This window comes from Saccopteryx bilineata, chromosome 6 (genome assembly GCF_036850765.1).
Source record: "Saccopteryx bilineata isolate mSacBil1 chromosome 6, mSacBil1_pri_phased_curated, whole genome shotgun sequence".
In the NCBI taxonomy this organism is placed as follows: domain Eukaryota; kingdom Metazoa; phylum Chordata; class Mammalia; order Chiroptera; family Emballonuridae; genus Saccopteryx; species Saccopteryx bilineata.
This window is the reverse complement of record NC_089495.1, coordinates 150,624,300-150,641,906: the sequence shown is the minus strand read 5'-3', so window position 1 is coordinate 150,641,906 and position 17,607 is coordinate 150,624,300. Positions and strand designations below refer to the sequence as shown.

General features: G+C 46.6%; 1 protein-coding gene across 1 annotated transcript in view; it reads left to right on the top strand.

Annotated features, from left to right (window-relative positions):
* The first annotated feature begins 6,606 nt into the window (after positions 1-6,606).
* EFR3B (EFR3 homolog B) overlaps positions 6,607-17,607 on the top strand; it is a 75,805-nt gene continuing 64,804 nt past the window's right edge. Inside the window, exon 1 of the mRNA XM_066235539.1 lies at positions 6,607-6,818. Within this exon, the coding sequence (XP_066091636.1) occupies positions 6,812-6,818 (7 nt within the window). The 5' untranslated portion in view covers positions 6,607-6,811. The remainder of the gene's footprint in view (positions 6,819-17,607) is intronic.

Sequence of the window (17,607 nt, the reverse complement as noted above, 5' to 3'; positions counted from 1 at the left end):
TTTGGCTTTTGTTATTTATGCTTTTGGTGTTATATCCAATACATTGTTGCCACGGCCAATGTCAAGGAGATTTTCACTATGTTTTCTTTTAGGAGTTTATGATTTCAGACCTTACTTTTAAGTCTTTAATCCATTACACGTTCATTTTTGTGTGTGGTATAAAATAAGTGTGTAATTTTATTCTTTTGCGTGTAGATATCCATCCTTTCCCCCATTGAATGGGCTTTGACACCCTTAATGAAAGTTGTTCGACCATATATGTAAGGGTTTATTTCTGAACTCTCTATGTATTGTATTCTCTTGGTCTATATGTCTGTCTTTCTGTGGGTACCACACTGTTTTGATTGCTATTGCTTTATAATTTAGTTTGAAATCAGGAAGTGTGATGCCTCTAGTTTGTTCTTTCTCAAGATCACTTTAACTATTCAGAGTCTTTCGTGGTTTCACATGAAGTTTATGATTGTTTTTTCTCATTCTGAGACAAATGCCATTGGAATTTTGGTAAAGAATGCATTGAGTCTGAAGATTGTTTTGGATATTATAAACATCATAACAATATTGAGTCTTCCAGTCTGTGAATGTAGAATGTGCTTCCATTTATTTGTGTTTTCTTCAATTTCTTTCAGCAACATTTTATAGTTTTCAGAGTCCAATTTCTAGCACTCTATTTTTATCTTTTTTCTGACACTTTATTTTTCTGTCTTAACTTAGCTTCTCTACTAAATATGAGTTTTCTGGATGGCAAGGATGTTCTTATATCTCTCTCTTCATTGTGTTTATCATAGTCTCTGTATAGTAGTCTCTCAATAAATGCATGTTCCATAAATTAAAGCATGAGTGAGTCCAGGGCATTAGATACTAATGGGTTTCAAAATCAAATTGACTTCCTTCATTATATGTGTGTTGGTATATAGATATCTAAGCCTTTTCAATATTTTCAAATATTGCTGATCAAATATTGCTGAAAATTGCTGATCATCCACCCTATTTTAAGACTGAAATGAGCAGTCATCCCTGAGCCGGAAAAATGAAAACTGGGCTAGAGATTTAGAAGCTAAGAATTGGTGCTGAGTATCAAAGAGGGCTCCTGTGGTTGAGCAGAGTTCAGGCCGAGGAAAATGGGCATGGCTAGGGATTTCTAACTGCAGGGTTGCCGAAGGCAGAGCAGGTGAGTGCACCAGTCAGCATTCTTTAGGGAAGCAACAGAATCCAAAGCTAATACAAGGCTATGAACAGACAAGGCTGGAGAGCCGGAGTCTGGCTTGGGCGGATCAGAGTAACTTTCTTAGAGAGCTGGCATCTGGCCCCATTGAAGTCCTAGAGCTCTTCCTCCATCGGCATCAATTTTCAGGTCTTGGAGTTCAGCATCTTGAAAGTCCTTCCTCTAGTAGCCAGGCACACCATTTTCTGGAGGTGGTTTTCTCCCTGTCTTCTAATTTCATTTAAGCCATTGTTGATCAGGATAGCCAGCCTCTGGACAAGCCTGTTCCTTTTGGCTGTGGTACCATGCAGGTCCCATAACCACAGTCTGGAAAGCCGGATCTGACCTTTTAAAATCATCTCTCTGACCAGCTACTCACTTTCCATGTCTTCTTTTCTCTTTCCAGTCATGCCTATCAACAGATGCCAAATTGATGCCATGGGCTTTCAGGTCCTGCAGGGTATGGGTGGGGTTGGGTCTCTCCTCAGACACAGGCATCACTTAGGCTGAGGATGGAGGAAAGGTGCCTCCGGACAGCTAGAAGCCAGAAGAGTGAAAAGATGGAGGAGTGAGGGGTAAGGGCATGGTAATGCCTGAGCTTTTACCATGGATTTGAGTTTCCCCTGGGAAAGGAGGCTTTTCTCCAGGAGCCATAGAGAGCCACAGATAATGGAGGGAGCCTGGCCCTGCTCTGGAGGGTGAACACAGGGTAGAGACCAAAGCCAGTGGAGAGGACAGTGGCTGGGAGAGTGTGCTTAGTGCTTTTAAACTTCAATGGGCAGTAGTCACTATCTCAGGCTTCACTCCCTCTCTGAGAAAATCTGGTGTAGAGAAGGTAAACTCTGTCTGGAGCAGCCTTCTCCACCTGGTACGCTCACACCCTGATCTCATGGCAGCTCTGTCCCCACTGCGTCCCTCCTGCACCCAAGGTAGCTAGCTCCCAGGAACCGTGCCAAGAGCAAGTCCTACTGACCTGGCTCAGAGCTGTGTTCTGTGTTGTGGAGGTGCGTCTACAACCCTTGGTTACCCACCTGCTCTTATACTTGGGTATTGTGTTTATAGGCTGTTCTTTCCCTGCGGCTCCCCGAGAAGTAGGTCAAGGGACCTGCTTAAGGGAGAGGTGCGAAGAGTTCAAGTCAGCCCTCCTGGAGTCAGGCAGCAATCCTGAGTTCTGTCTCAGGCTTCACAGCTAATCAGATATAGGACAATTTTAGGGGCACAGCCTCCCCTCTGGCTCTCCCCAGGCCCTTCTTTAAATCTCATGGTTTATTTTTCTCTGACACTGTATTCCCTGGGGCTGTCATCTTCTTCCCTCTGTCCTTGTAGAAAGCCCTTTAAAGCTGTAGGCTGCTCAAGGCTGGTGCCTGGAGCAAGAGCTGCCGACACTGGGGGGTTGGTGGCGAGATTAGAGGCTTTTGTGCAGACACAGAGCAGCTGGTTGGGGCTGTGGGAGCCCTGAGAGTCAGAAGCCAGACTCCTAGACTAAAGGACAGGCTTGTGTTGTGCCCTGGACACAGAAGTCTGGGATGCAAGTGTGGGCCCTGGCTTTTACATGATGGTTGTAGATTGCCTTCCACTTCTAAGCCTCCCTTTCTCTATAATGCAGGGGAATTCAGTTCATATGAAAACCCTGGAAGTTATGGTGCTTGCTCATGGAAGATGGGATCATTTTGTGCAGGTGCAGCAAAAGACATTGTTTATGGTGACTGTGTTAACTAGGATGCACTTTGGCCAAAGAATAATCACTTTTTTTTTTTTTTTTTTTTTTTTAGGAGAGGGGGAGAGAGAGAGAGGGAGAGAGAGGAGAGAGGGAGAAGAGAAGCTGGAAGCATCAACTCCCATATGTGCCTTGACCAGGCAAGCCCAGTGTTTTGAATCGGCAACCTCAGCATTTCCAGGTCAACGCTTTATCCACTGCGCCACCACAGGTCAGGCAATAATCACCTTTTCTGAGGCTTAGCTCCTCCAGCCTGAGCCACCAGTCTCTGGGCACTGGACTTGGCCAGAACCACAGGTTGTCCACTGCTATGGCTTCTAGGAGGTGGGGTGGGGTGGAAATTAGAGCACCTGCTTTGGTCTGGGTAGCCTGAGACCTTCTTTAATCTCTACCCTCCAAACCTAGGTAATGGGGGAGTGAAATATAGATGTGGAAGGAAAGCAAATGCAGGTAAACGAGGAAGTGCAGTTGTTACATGGATGTCAGGGTGAGCTGCAGGGCATCATGCTGTGGAGGAAAGAAGATGGGTCTTGGCAGAGTGTCTTGGGCTTGAATTTTCTGCTTGACTACTTATCAGAGAGCTGTCTTGCTTCTCTGGCCTCAGTTTCCCAACTGTGAAATGAGAATAACAGTACTGACCTTGCAAGGTTAGTGAGGCATTGCATAAGATAACCTGTGTCAGGTGCTTGGCACAGAACTTGTGGCATAGTGGGCACGCAGGAGATGTTTTTTCTTTTCCACTTTTTTTTCCTGCCATACCTATCGCTGTGTTTTAGGTTTCTGTAGATAAGTAAGAACCTATTTAAGATAGGGATCCCAATTCCGACTTTCTCTTCTTCCCATGGTTTACCTAAATAACTGATTACCTGCTCGGTGTCTTTTCTTGGTTACACTCTTCAATATATTGGGGACCCTTGGCTTCTGCTCTTTTGTTTTTTTTTTTAATAATTTTATTTTTTTAATGGGGCAACATCAATAAATCAGGATACATATATTCAAAGATAACAAGTCCAGGTTATCTTGTCTTTCAATTATGTTGCATACCCATCACCCAAAGTCAGATTGTCCTCTGTCATCTTCTATCTAGTTTTCTTTGTGCCCCTTTTTGCTCTTTTGTTTTAAACTGTGAGAAGAATGTACTTCCCCAAGTCTCAGCTTCCTCATGTGGGAGCAACACCCCTACTTCTCTGGCAGCACCATTTCCTGCATGAATGTTATTTAAACACCTTGGCTATACCTCAAAGAAGCTGGGTGTGAACTGAGTCCTTCACCACTGAACACACTGAGTCCAGAGGGACCTCAGCCCTCTGGCCAAAGCCCTGAGCCAAATCTTGCAGGCTGGCGAGAGTGATTCCATTCCTGTGCCTTTGGGAGCCATATACCAATGAGATCTATTTGGGAACACAGACTTGGGGGAGGGAGAAGGACTACTCTGGGCCTAGATCAGTCATGAAGATCCAGGAACAACCTTAAAAAGATGGCACTAATAAAATTGTCAGACAAAACCTGGACTGATTCTGAATCTCAGATAAGTAGTAAAACATTTTAATATAATTATGTCCCAAATATTGCATGAAACATATATAAAAAATTGTGACTTTTTAAAAAATTTAAGTCTAATTGGGCATCCTGTGTTTTTACTTGCTGAATGTGGCAACCCTACACTTAACACAGAAGCCTTTGGGTTGGGCACTCCAGTACTTCCTAACACAGCCCCACATGACCTTTCCAGCCTCCCTTTTTCTGCTCTGCTCCCTGTCCTCCTCTGCTCCAGCCACGTGGATACTAGGCTGTGGCTCACCTACTCTCTCCCCCTACCATCCTGACCTCCGCAAACTATAGTCCTTCTGGCTGGAACTATTTACACGATATTTTCACATTGAGAAATGTTCTGCCCATTCTTCAAAGCCCATCTTGATTTTTTTTAAATGAAACTCTACCCTACTCCTTCTACGAGCCTCCACTGTAGAACTTATTAGATTTTTATATAATTTTTTCATGTCTCCTGAGTACCTTTCACAGTATCTAGCACATAACAGGGAGTGATAACTAAATATTTCATAAAAAGAATGAATTAGCCTACCAGCCATGTGAGTGTCTAAATAGAGATCTGTGCCTCTCATGAACAATTTACTGTATTCTTTCTTTTCATCTAATGTTTTTTATCAGTAGTTGTCTTGTGCTCCTTGCCAAACATTTCACTCCTGAAGACATCGCATCTCCCACTGTGCTGCAGACACCAGTGAATAATGAGTATATTTTGTGTTGAACAGATTGTAGGGTGGGAGTATCTTCAATGTCCAGACCAAGCTAGTGTCTAAATTTTCCTTTCTGCCTGGTTGAGATGTGACTGTCAACAGACCTCAAAGCCACCTGACCTAGAGACAGAACTGTGTGAATCATCCAAGGGTCTAAATGTGAGTTCCAGGAACCCTCCCAAGGTTTCCCTGGGGGGCGTCCAGGACTCCCATGTGCTACTAAGAGAGAGAAAGGGGTGAAAGAACAGGAACAAAACTTGGAAACGGCAAGGAAGTGGGAGGAAGTGGCGAGGACAGAGAGAAACAGGAAACATGGGTTTGGAGTACAACATAGAGGCCTCTGTTCCAAAAACCCAGCAATCTGGATCCTCTCTCTGGCTCTGCCCCGCCTTAGGTGAAGAAGGAAAAATACAAATATGGGAGTGCCCACTGTGTACTGTCATGTAGGTTTTATATCAATTTTCCATCAGTCCTGCAGGAAGCTGAGGTACACAAGGCGCATTGTATCTAGGAAAAAGAACACAAACCAACCTCTGACAACCTCAGTTTCTTCTTCTGTAAAATGGGAGACCTTACATCCCCTCCCTAACTTCTAGTAGAAACGTCAACCGCAGGGCAAGAGGAGAAACAAGAGTGGATTGGAAGGTGAATGTGTGACAGAGGAGGCTAGGTGAGAAGCCTCAGGAAAGCTCAGAGCTGGGCTAGATGTCTTCAGGGTGCGCTGCGTGAACCTTCTGCCCCTCTGGGTCTGCTTCTCATACAGTCAAAGAAGATGGAGCAGCCAGCCCTGGAGTTCAGGTGGAGAGGATCCCGGCCCCGAGGCTTGTGAATGACACGTATAAATCTGGGAGAGAAAGAGCAAACTGACTTCCTGCAGCACCTGGGGCGGGGCGGGGGGGATGTTCTGCATACCTGGCCCTGGAAGGACGCCGTTTGGTAGCAATCATTTGGTCAGAGTGGCCGGGAGGGACACAGCTGAGGGCTTAGAGAATGGGGGTTAGCTAGGGGGGCCAGGGCAGGGTGGAGGCTTATTCTGCAATTCGTCTTCCTTGCGCCCCTGGCTCACCCTGGAGAACCCGGGGCAGGGGTCCACCTGCGGCTTCCAGCGCCCCTGCTTACCCTGGGGTCCACGGGTTAATGGCCTGAGCGTTTCAACAGGAGCAGGGAGTTTGGGTGGGTGACTCTGCCAAGGGACCGCTGCAGCTGGAAAGTCCGCCGCCCAGCACCTTGGGGCGACAGCCTGGGAGAAGGCGCATCCTAGGATCTGGGTTGATGGAAGGGTGTCCCGGCGGAGGCAGGCGGAGGGCGGGAACTTGCCGGGGCCGGGCGGGGCGGGGGTCGGCGGCCTGGCGGTGGCCGAGTCGCGGGGGAGGGACGTCTTATTAGCATAGTCTCCGCCCCCTCGGCGCCGCCCTGCCCAGAAACCCGAGCGGAGGCCGGCGGCGCTCAGCCTGGCTGCGGACTGGGCGCGCGGCTCCCGGCTCCGGCCCTCCCGCGTCCGGCTCTCGCTCGGCTCCCGCCCCGCCGGCCTCCGCCGGCCGCCGCCATCCGCCGCCAGGGGTGAATGAAAGGCAGGCGCCGCCGCGGGCTGGCTGCAGGGGACGCGGCCTCGCGGGAGGCGCTCGCCTCGCGGAGATGTACGGTAAGGAGGGCTCTGCCTACGGGCTCGCAAACTTGCAGGACGCGGACCATTGTCCCCCGGCGAGGCCACGGGACGCGACTCGGAGCCCGACTGGGCTCTTTCTGTCGCTCTGTGCGCGCGCATCTGTGCTGAGCGGACAAAGATGCCCAGGGCCGGGGACCCTGCGGTCCTCGGAGTCGTTCCGGCGGGTGGTTTGCAGGCGCTGGCGCGGTGGGCGTTGGTCCGTCGGGGAGCGTCCGTTGGGTTATCCCGAGCGCTGGGCTCTGGGTAAAGCAGGTCTCCCTCGGAGCTGAGCAGACAAGAGTGTTGGTGAAGGTGGTCATGTGTGACAGCATTTGCAGAATTAACAAAAGCGGGTGGTGCTGCGGAGTTTTCTGCAGGAAGCGGGTCCCAGATTTGGGGGTGGGGGTGGCTCTCGCTGCCCGCCTTATGCCCAGCTGAGGGGGGGTGCCCCCCGGGGAGCCAGCCGGTCCTGCCCCTGCCGGCCATGGAATCCAGGTTCCCGAACTTCCAGATTGGCCCTCCGCAGTGATGGAGGAAGAAGACGTTGCTGAGGGCGCAGCGCAGCTCTGGGGAGCCACTTTCTGTCTGTCCCCGACCACTCTTCCATTCTTCCACCACCTTCCCTTCAACTGATATGCAACAGTTCAGCAGACCCTCGGGATGCGCTGGTCTGCTTTAACGTCGGCCAGCAATGCCTCTGGTTTTGGAAGCAGTGTGGGTGAAGAAAAGAGAGCACTTTGGGTCCCACATTGCAGCTCTAATACGTGGAGCACTGGAGACCCAGCCTAGTCTAGAAATCAGCTGCATTACAGAGCATCCGAACACTCTGAATGCTGTGTGTGTGTGTGTGTGTGTGTGTGAGAGAGAGAGAGAGAGAGAGAGAGAGAGAGAGAGAGAAAGTGAAAGGATCTAGATGGACATATACCATCAGAACCCAGTTCTAGGTCCAGCAAAAGAACTGGAGTTGTTCTCACCTCCCACCTCCACTGCCAGGTAGGGGCTCAGGGGTCACTTGGGGGGTGAGTGTTGGGTAAGAGGACATTCCCAATGTAACCTGTCACTGAGGCTGCTCAGCTGGCTCACTCTGCAAACAGACTGTGAGTCACAAAGTTTGTTGGAGGCAGAGGAAGCTGAGAGCTTGGTGCATAGGCTCAGCAATCATGGGCCTCACTATTTGGAGAGAGAGAGAAACTTTCAATCAATCTCCTTCCCTGCCTAGTTGATAATACATCTGCATTTCTGAACCAGGTCAAGACATCAGCAAGTCCCGCTCAGTAAGTGTTATTTCTCTTGGGTGATCCAAGGGGGCAGCGAGGTGGGAGGTGAGGTTGACCTCAGAGCCTCTTCGGCTGGCCATGGAGACTCTGGGGGAAGGTAATAGGCAGTTGTGTTTTATAAGTGAGATGATTGTAAGGTCCCAGGAGAGAGCTATATTTTCTTACTATCTGTTTCCCCCCCTCTTATTTCTGCAGAGTAAGCAGCCTGAAGCTGCAGATCACTTGACAAAAACATGTGACTGCAGGGCACCTGCAGTGGGGAGGGAGTTAGGACGGGCCCATCAGGATGGGTGCGAATTACAAACCCTAGTTTCTGCTGGGCCACCTAGTGGCATTTGTTCCCAGTCAGTTTGATACCTGAGTGTCGGGGTCCCGTGTGCCTCTACTATATGAAGTAAGCCAAGGAAGAATTGAAAGTTAACATATCTGGGTACTATTTTCAAATACTCACAGATTTTTCTTTTTTACAATATTTATTTCTCCAGATGCAAACAGAGATGGTACTGCTCACTAAGAGATTCATAGAAAGATGATAGTGGGAATCCTCTGGGCAGTGGACCGCAGCAAAGGAAAGTCACACCAGTGTCAGTTGGGAGATTATCATTGTGTCTCACTGTAGGGCAAAGCTTTGTCTTTGGAAGTGGGAGAGGGAGCCAGCTCTCCAGGAGGAGGGCTCATTGTCCTAGATCAGGGTAGTCAACCTTTTTATACCTACTGCCTACTTTTGTATCTCTGTTAGTAGTAAAATTTTCTAACCTGCCCACCGGTTCCACAGTAATGGTGATTTATAAAGTAGGGAAGTAACTTTACTTTTTAAAATTTATAAAGCAGAGTTATAGCAAGTTAAAGCATATAATAATAATAATTACTTACCAAGTACTTTATGTCGGATTTTCGCTAAGTTTAGAATAAATCTTTATAAGACAACTTACTATAGTTAAAGCTATCTTTTTATTTATACTTTGGTTGCTCTGCTACCGCCCACCACGAAAACTGGAACACCCACTAGTGGGCGGTAGGGACCAGGTTGACTACCACTGGCCTAGATTTTAGTTTTTTTTTAGTTTTGTTTTTTGTTTTTATTTACTTTCATGAAAAGAAAGGGTCTGTCTGTGTGGTGCTTGCAATAACTCTTTCCTCAGAGTCAATAGAGTGATGAAAAAAGATGTGGATAGGGAAATTGGAAAGGCATAGAATCACAGACCTCTTATGTTTCATTCTTATTTCCCCACATTTTCCAGTGAATTGTCCAAGGTAACACGGTGAGATGCAACAGTTCAAAATGCAAACAGGGACTTCCCAGATCAGTGTGCCTCCCTCCCACCCCCAATGCCTTGGGTGGAATCTCATTAAGAAAATGCCACAATTGGCCTGACCTGTGGTGGCACAGTGGATAAAGCATCGACCTGGAAACACTGAGGTTGCCAGTTCAAAACCCTGGGTTTGCCTGGTCAAGGCACATATGGGAGTTGAAGCTTCCTGCTCCTCTCTCTCTCTCTCTCAATCTTTCTCTCCTCTAAAAATGAATAAATAGATAAGAAAATGCCACAATGGATTTTATTAACTGATGAGCAGTGAGCCCCCCGCCCCCCACTACAGAGCCAAGTCACCTAAGAGCTTTAGGTAATGGTGTCCCTTGACTACCTACCTTGGTGACTTGATCTGTTATGAATTTGTGTAATCTAACTCCAGTCCCCACCTCTTGACCCCTCCTTACCTCACCTCTGCTCCTGACAACTCAGTCTTCCAGTATCCTCAGTTTCCTTCATCTGTTTCCTCCTGTCTGTGGGGAATAAGGGTCCCTTGTCTTTGCAGGAGGACTCAGTGCTATCTGGGACAGAAAGAATCCTAGACCTGAGGTCCGCCCATCTCAGTCTAAGAGGCAGGTCACAGAGCCATGGGTATGTGACCTTAGGCAAGTGGGCTCATCTCTTGCAATGATATCTCAGTAGAAAATGGTTGGGCACCCATCCCCCTCCCAGGGTGGTTGTGAACTTCACAGCCTGGTACTGGCAATGGTGGGGCTTCAGGAGAGGTTTTCACAAGGCGGACTGCTCGAGACCCTGGCCCCTGTGGGGGTCTTGGGCCTTTACCCTTGTCTCTTCCTCTCTGCCGACTCCGGAAGCTGTGTGTTGGTGTTGCCTTCCACCCCCCTTAAACACACCAGTCAACTTGACCTAGCTCACTACGTAAGTCACTGAACTCAGCCCAGCTGCCTCCTCATCTCTCACTCATTTCTAAGCCCCAGTCCCTTGCTGGAAATGGCTGTCCAAAAGGACACAGGTGACATCCCACAATCTTGTTTATACCTATGAGCACAGATTGACAAAGAAGAAACCTAGAAAAAGAAAAGCACCAGGTTAGGAAGATTGTGGGCAAATTCTGTGCAAAAGTGGATTCCCATTTGGTCTCCTTTGTGTTGGAATTATATAACTAGAAGTTTCCCTGTTCCTCTCCCCGGGGGATGGAACCATGCTGGTCCTGCCTGAGAGCATCCCACTTACCCAGTGAGGTGAGGCAGAGCTGTTTGAAAAATGCCACCCTCCAGAATTAGGCCCGCCGGCCATGTGGAGAGATTGGAAAGGATTTCCCCAGACCCATCATCTGTGTGGCTCGGTCCCTCTATAAAGCTGCCCTGATGAATCCCTCTCGCCTGTCGGAGCTGCATGCTTTGTGATGGAGCGTGCTGACTAGGGAAGACGGCAATATGTACAACTGTCTGTAAGTGTGCTTCACAGAGCACATCACAGTGTGACTGTTGTGGATGGCATACAACTGTGTCTAAATGTGCTTCACAGAGCACATTACAGTGTGACTGTTGTGCATGGCATACAACTGTGTCTAAATGTGCTTCACAGAGCACATCACAGTGTGACTGTTGTGCATGGCATACAACTGTGTCTAAATGTGCTTCACAGAGCACATTACAGTGTGACTGTTGTGCATGGCATACAACTGTGTCTAAATGTGCTTCACAGAGCGCATACATGCAGTGTGACTGTTGTGGATGGCATACAACTGTGTCTAAATGTGCTTCACAGAGCGCATACATGCAGTGTGACTGTTGTGGATGGTGTGGGGCCAACTACCCAAGGTGCAAAGGGTCACCTTTTCAGAAAGTTCCATTGGTCATGCTGTCCTCATCAAAGGGGACTTCCACAGGCACACACATCCATATATACACACATACACGTGCACACACACATGCTCCAACCTCTTTGCCTTCCCTTCACACTCCCCCATGCAGAGAGAGAGAGAGACACACACACACACACACACACACACACACACACGTGTTCCACCCTCCTCGCCTTCCCTTCAGAGTCCCCCTGCCCCCAACTCCTTTATTCTTAGGAGGGGGCGGGGTGAGTAGAGCCTGTTTTCTCTCTCTTGCTGCTCATAATTCAATGAATTTGATCAATTGCAGTTTTTCTTCTTGCACATAAATAAAAATAAAAAGTTAGTATCACCAGAGAGAAAATCTCAAAAGGAGAGTAGTGGGGAAAAACCACCCATAATCCCATCCACTAAAGCCAGCCCTTGATGTTGTATAAATTAGCACTGGGGTTTCGTGCTTGCCTGCTTTTGCCCTTTCCTTTCTCTCTCTTTTGGGATCCTGTCTGTTAACCGAGGCTGCTGCTGAGGGTGCGGCGGGAGCCACCCTGGGGCCTGAGCCTTGCGGAGCCTGTTCCCTGGCCCTGCAGAGATGACAGTGCCCACCCCACAGCAGAGATTACACGGGATGGGAAAGCTGCCCGCCAGCCCCTTCCCTTTCTGTAACTCCGTTTTCCCTCTCTATTTCTTAAATTTTTTTTCACAAAAAAAGAACAGAGGAACCATCTTATGTCGCATAAGCTTAATAACGGTTTGTAACTCTTTGTGAAACTGTTTCTTATATCAAGCAAAAGGAAAATCTAATTTACAAAACATTTTTTTTTCTGATACATGCCCAATTTTCCCAGAAAATCTGAGAAATACAATAAATTATAAACACGTATGACTTCTTTTACTGTTTTGATATCTTCCCTTCTGGGCACTTGTTTATGTGGTTGGAGTTATTCATTTTACATAATTTTTGTATTCTATTTTTTTCTACTTAACTTTAGAATATAAGCATTCCCCCCAAGTTAACAAAAACTTGCTGGCTGCTCTTTTTAATGACTGTGTAACAGTCCACCGAATCACTGTGTCATTTCCTTATTGTACATTTAAGTTGTACATAAAGATTTAATATTATAACCCTGGAAAAGCACCTGGTACCCACGGCTCTCTCCACATTCTGGACCATCTCCCTAGGCTGTAGGCCTCCACATGGGTTGATCAAGGTAGATAAACATTATAAAGATTTGTTACATATTATCAAATTGTTTTCCATTTGTATCAGTTACACTCCCACTAGCAGTTGAGAGAGTACCTGTAATTCTTGAACTCTCAAAGCATTAAATATTGAGATTTCCTCCCCCTAATCTTTGCTAATCAGTTAGAAAAGTTAGATCATTTCAACTTGTATTCTTTATAACTAGAGGATTGAAACAATTCCTAGGTTTTTTAGCCATTTGCATTGTAGTGCATTGTCATGTATATAATACTTTATTTATTGAGACTATTGACCATTTGCCTGTCATTTGCTTTATGTTTTGTGTCTTGAAGGGGAATAGACATAAACTATTAAGTATTTGTAGTCAGCTATATATGATACTGCATAAGTTATCATGGGGGGACACAAAAACGTATAAAAGTCCTTTCTGCCAGGGAGATCACAATCTTGGTGGGCTAACAGGTTGTAAAATACCCAATAATTATGATAAGTTAAGTTGAGCAAAGTGGGATGAAGTACCATTCAATGACGGTCAGCCAGCAATATCTTGAAGTGGAAGAGACCACTTCAAGGTGGTCCTCTTTGGGAGGGCTTTGGGGGAGAGCAGGCATCCGTGATGGTTCTGACTGGGTGGGGAAAGGAGGGAGGGTAGGCCAGGGGGAGGCACCAGGGTAAGTCCCCAGAGGTGGGGAAAGAGAGGACCCGTCCAGGGAGAGTTAGGGGAGGAAGCTACCTGGGTTTAGGCAGAGTTTAGGTGGAGAATTATGTAATGGAGAAGGAGATATGTCAAGATAAGGAATTTCCACCTATCCCTGTGAGCAATAGGAGCTGCTGGAGATTTTACATTGTTAAAGAGCTGATTTGGTCAACTAACGTTTCAGGGAGTGAAGCTGAGGCACTGTGTAGAGTGGAGATGGGGTGGCGAGTGAATGTGAAAGTGAAGAACAGCAGAGAGCTAGATACCAGCCACACAGGAGGAGCCCACCGAGTGACAGAGCTCTGGACCAGTTACAGTTATGTGCATGCGATGGAAGATATTTGCCCTGTAAAAAGAGAAGAAAAAAGAAGGCAGTAGAACTGGGTGGGTGGGGGAGATGGGGTGTGGGATAGGTGAATTGAAACTTTAAAAAAATTCCCTGCCCATTAAATATGGGTTATATAGGCAGATATAGAAAATGATGTATTTTGAAATAGGTGCAAGATTACCTAGAGCTCTAAATTTGTTATAATCTAACTTGTTCTAAAGCAGATTTGGTACATCTATTTTACATGCAACCTGTGCTACAATAAATAAAGCGGTCAAATTGAAGAAAATCTTCAAGTAAAACAGAAAGAAATAAAGCCAAAAAATAAAGTTATTTCAGGAAAAAATGCCTGCCAGCAGGCCCTGTTGAAAATTTGGTTTCGAGCTTCCTGTAGGCCAAAAAAAGAGAGGAGAGTTATTTGCAAGTCTCATAGCATCTATAAAAAATACAGCTTTTTGAGATGTTAAGAGCTGACAGAAATTCCTCCCTGAATTCCTCCTAAAAAAAAAAAAGAGTGTTTTTACAATGTTGGTCTAAATTAGATTTTTCTTTTTAAAATATAGTTCCCTTAAATCTGCTCCAAGTGCAAGTTTGTGGGCTCTGATTCCTCACTTTGAAATTGCCACCAGCTTTGCTCTTGGCTTCTGGCCTGGTGTGCTGGGAGCCAAGGCTCCCTGGCTCCCACCCCTTGGTGCCTGTGGCTGCCATTTCTCCTTCCCCCGTGACTGTGTCTTCCAAGAGTTTGCTGGAGAAGCTGCTCCTGCCTTCACAATCTATAGAGGCCGTCTGGTCACACTCGTCCACATGCCTTATTCTAATTCACTGCACAGCCTTTTATCACAATCTCACATTTCTCTTGACCTTGATCCCACTAGACCATCTGTGAAAGCAGGGAACTCATTTCTTGTGTTCCCTATTGCATCTTTAGGGCCTAGGGCACTGCCTGGGACAGAGCAGGTGCTCAACAACCTTGAGGAACGCTGAGCTAGATATCATTTAAAGAATTTGCCTCTTTATAACTTCTGACACTCGGCACATTTGGGGCGTAAGTGTATCATGAATCACAATACCAAACTATGATCGTGGCTCCCACTCATTGTGCACTACTATGTGCTCAGCAGTACTCCAAGCACTTTTTATATATTAACTGATTTCTTCTTGCTCAAATTCTGTGAGTTAGGGATTATTGCTCTCATTATAGCAATGAGAAGACTGAGACACTGGGCAGTTTAGGATCCTGCCCAGGCTGCAGTTTTGTGATAGGGCTGGGATTTGAAGCATTCCAGTTTCAGAGTGTGGACTTGCCCTCCCTCTCTCACTGCCGTCCCTGGAATATTCTAAATGTTCCAGAGAATACAGGTCTTCCCTATGTAGAGCTCACCGGATCTCACAGATGTGCACATTAATTAGGAAGAACAGGAGAGCACAGAAGCCATGGCTGAACCGAGGGCGACTACCTTCTCTGTGGTCCCAGGCCCGTCAACAGGGGCCCTCTGCCTCCTGTGACCCTTCTCTCCCTGTTTACCATTGGTTTTGCTCGTTGGAGAGAGAAAGGGCTCCAGGAAGAGCCTTGAGGACCTAAGTGAGAATGGATAAATAAGAGAGCAGTCAGGACAGCAGGTAGGTGAGGATGGAGGACAGATGTAAGAGCCAATGATGGCACAAACAACAGGGAAGCGGGGGCAGACATTTCGGAAAGAGGAGGTGACAGGCATGCACAGTGGGCTGTCACACCAGCAGTCACACACCTGCCTGGCTGGCTGTGTTCTTAAAGGGCTGTTCCATGGTCAGTGCTAGGCCTGCAGGAGAGACAAGTTGGGGTCTCTGCAGGAGTAGCTTCTGCTTCTCTGATCATTTGGCCATGACTAAACACCTCTTCTTTGGCTCTTTGGGTCCAGCTAGTCAGAATGTGGCCATCACTGCCTCTGGGAGGTGGGGTTAGGACCAGGCTGTGTATGTGAGAGAGGGACAATGGTCCAAGTTCCAGCTGGCCGCTTTCTAGCCATAGCCCTATGCAGCTGGGTTGTCTCTCTCTGAGCCCATTCTTTCCCCTGTAGAGTGGGGACAGTTAGTCTGTCTTGCGTAATGAGGGGTCAAATGAGATAATGTCTATATACAGGTATTTATGTTACAAAACCCTGCACCTAAGAAAGGTGATATTATCACCATCCAAGCAATTTTTATGGATGCTTCTGGGGCATAGCCATAGCCTCTCCAGGAATAGTGACAGTCCCTGCGTAGAAGGATGGGGAGGTCATATTTAGACTCTGTTAAAATCCTCAGACATATAGGGCCAGTGATAAGATTACGTAAAAGCAGAGCTGCTGCAATGTTGGGCCCTACCTCGGTGAAGTCGGCCTGGTAGACTGGGCCCCTGAGAGGACACAACCGCAATGCTGATTATGCTCAACACTTTCCTGTCCTCCAGAGGACCATCTGCAAGTTTGGTGGTCCATGACTGTGCCCCTCTCATCCCTGCACCAGAAAGGGGAAAAAGAGGACAGATGTGACATCTTTATCTAAATCCTTATACCAGCCTAAATTCTTATGCACTTAGGAATGTTTATTCCATGTCATTCAATTCATTACCTCAACTCAGAACAACCCTTTGGAGGTAGAGGTCATTATTTCTATGGTTGAGCCAGGACATAGAGTTACAGAAGTCCAATAATTTGCCCAAGTTCATGCAGCTGGTTGAAGTCCGTTCTCTCCACTGTCCCCTAAGCATGTGTTCACAGAGCTCTGTGGAAGATTAAAACACTGCTTTTGTACCTGTTGGCAATTCCATGTGCCTTATGCCAAACAGCAAATTTCACTTATAAGAGAAGAATTTCTAACTGAATATTTGAGTAGATTTGACATAGTTTAGCTGTAGCTTATATCTAAATTAATTCCATATTACATCTAGGAATATGGGTGTCAGACACCCATATAGACTTTTAAGCCCATTGCTGTAATGTACATCCTGTGGTCTGACTATAAATCTTAGAATGAGGGTTTCTGGTTTCTAAGGCTAACTTTCTCATTACCCTCCAGAAGGACTGAGATAAATTCAAGCACTCAGGAATCAGGAGTCTTAGATTCTTAGCTTGGCAGAGCTCCACACTTCATCATAATTACTCAGAAAGACTTCTCTCCCTGTCCTGACATGGAGTAACATTTATAAATCACATGAAAAAGAATCCCTAAATTACAAGAACAAGGTCACTTAGAAAGAACATTACGCGCAATAGAATGGTGCCTTTCCAGCCTCTCCGTGCTTCTCACTAGTTGAGCTGGAAGGATGCTTCTAGAGCCGAGGCATGTGGATGGATGCTGAAAACATCCCAGAGCTCTGCAGCCTCCTGCCAAGTCTTCTCTGCATCCCCACTGTATCTTATTCTTTGATGTTATTTTTGTCATTTATTAGTCACACTGAATGTCATTTTTCTCCTTATACACTGCATCTGTGAACCTCTTGAGGACACAATCTCTATCTTAATCATCTTCATTTTTTTATAGCATTTAGCAGAGGTCTTTGGTATGTAATAAGAGCTCAAATGTTTGCATTGAACTCTACACTAATTATAAGTGTCAGTCATACATCTATACATACAAACCTAGCAGCCCCTGTTTCCAGGGTACCAATGGTAGTGGGTTGGGATTTCAGAAAGAATCCTGTAGTGACAGCTGCAACAGTTCACCTTATATGCCCTCCCACACTGATTAGAATTCTGTATAGAATAAAGTATTTGCTGGAATAGAACCATTTGACTTTTCCTCTAGACTTCGATGGAGGTAGTCGTTAGAAATAGCCACTTGGTCTACCCACTGAGATGGCTAAGGCAAGTAGAGAACTATTCTCACATATTTCCTCCTTGGTTTGTAGAGTCCAGAATAAGCACCACAAGCTTTTTCTTCTAAAAGGAAGGTCACTTAGTGGTATAATTACAGGCATATCTTTATTTTTATTTCCATTCATATTGTTTGTGCATCATTCTTTTACCAAACAAGAAAGATGAGAAGGCCCCTGGAGGCAGAAGCCATAAAATGTCTGCTTCTCATTGCGTCCAGGTACCTGGTGAGGACGTTCCCGGATCAACCACTCTTCAGCCTGGTGTGCCTTTGGTCCAGGAGCTGGGTGGAGTGTGGGGGTGCTGGGTGGAAGGGCAGGGATGCTGACCTTG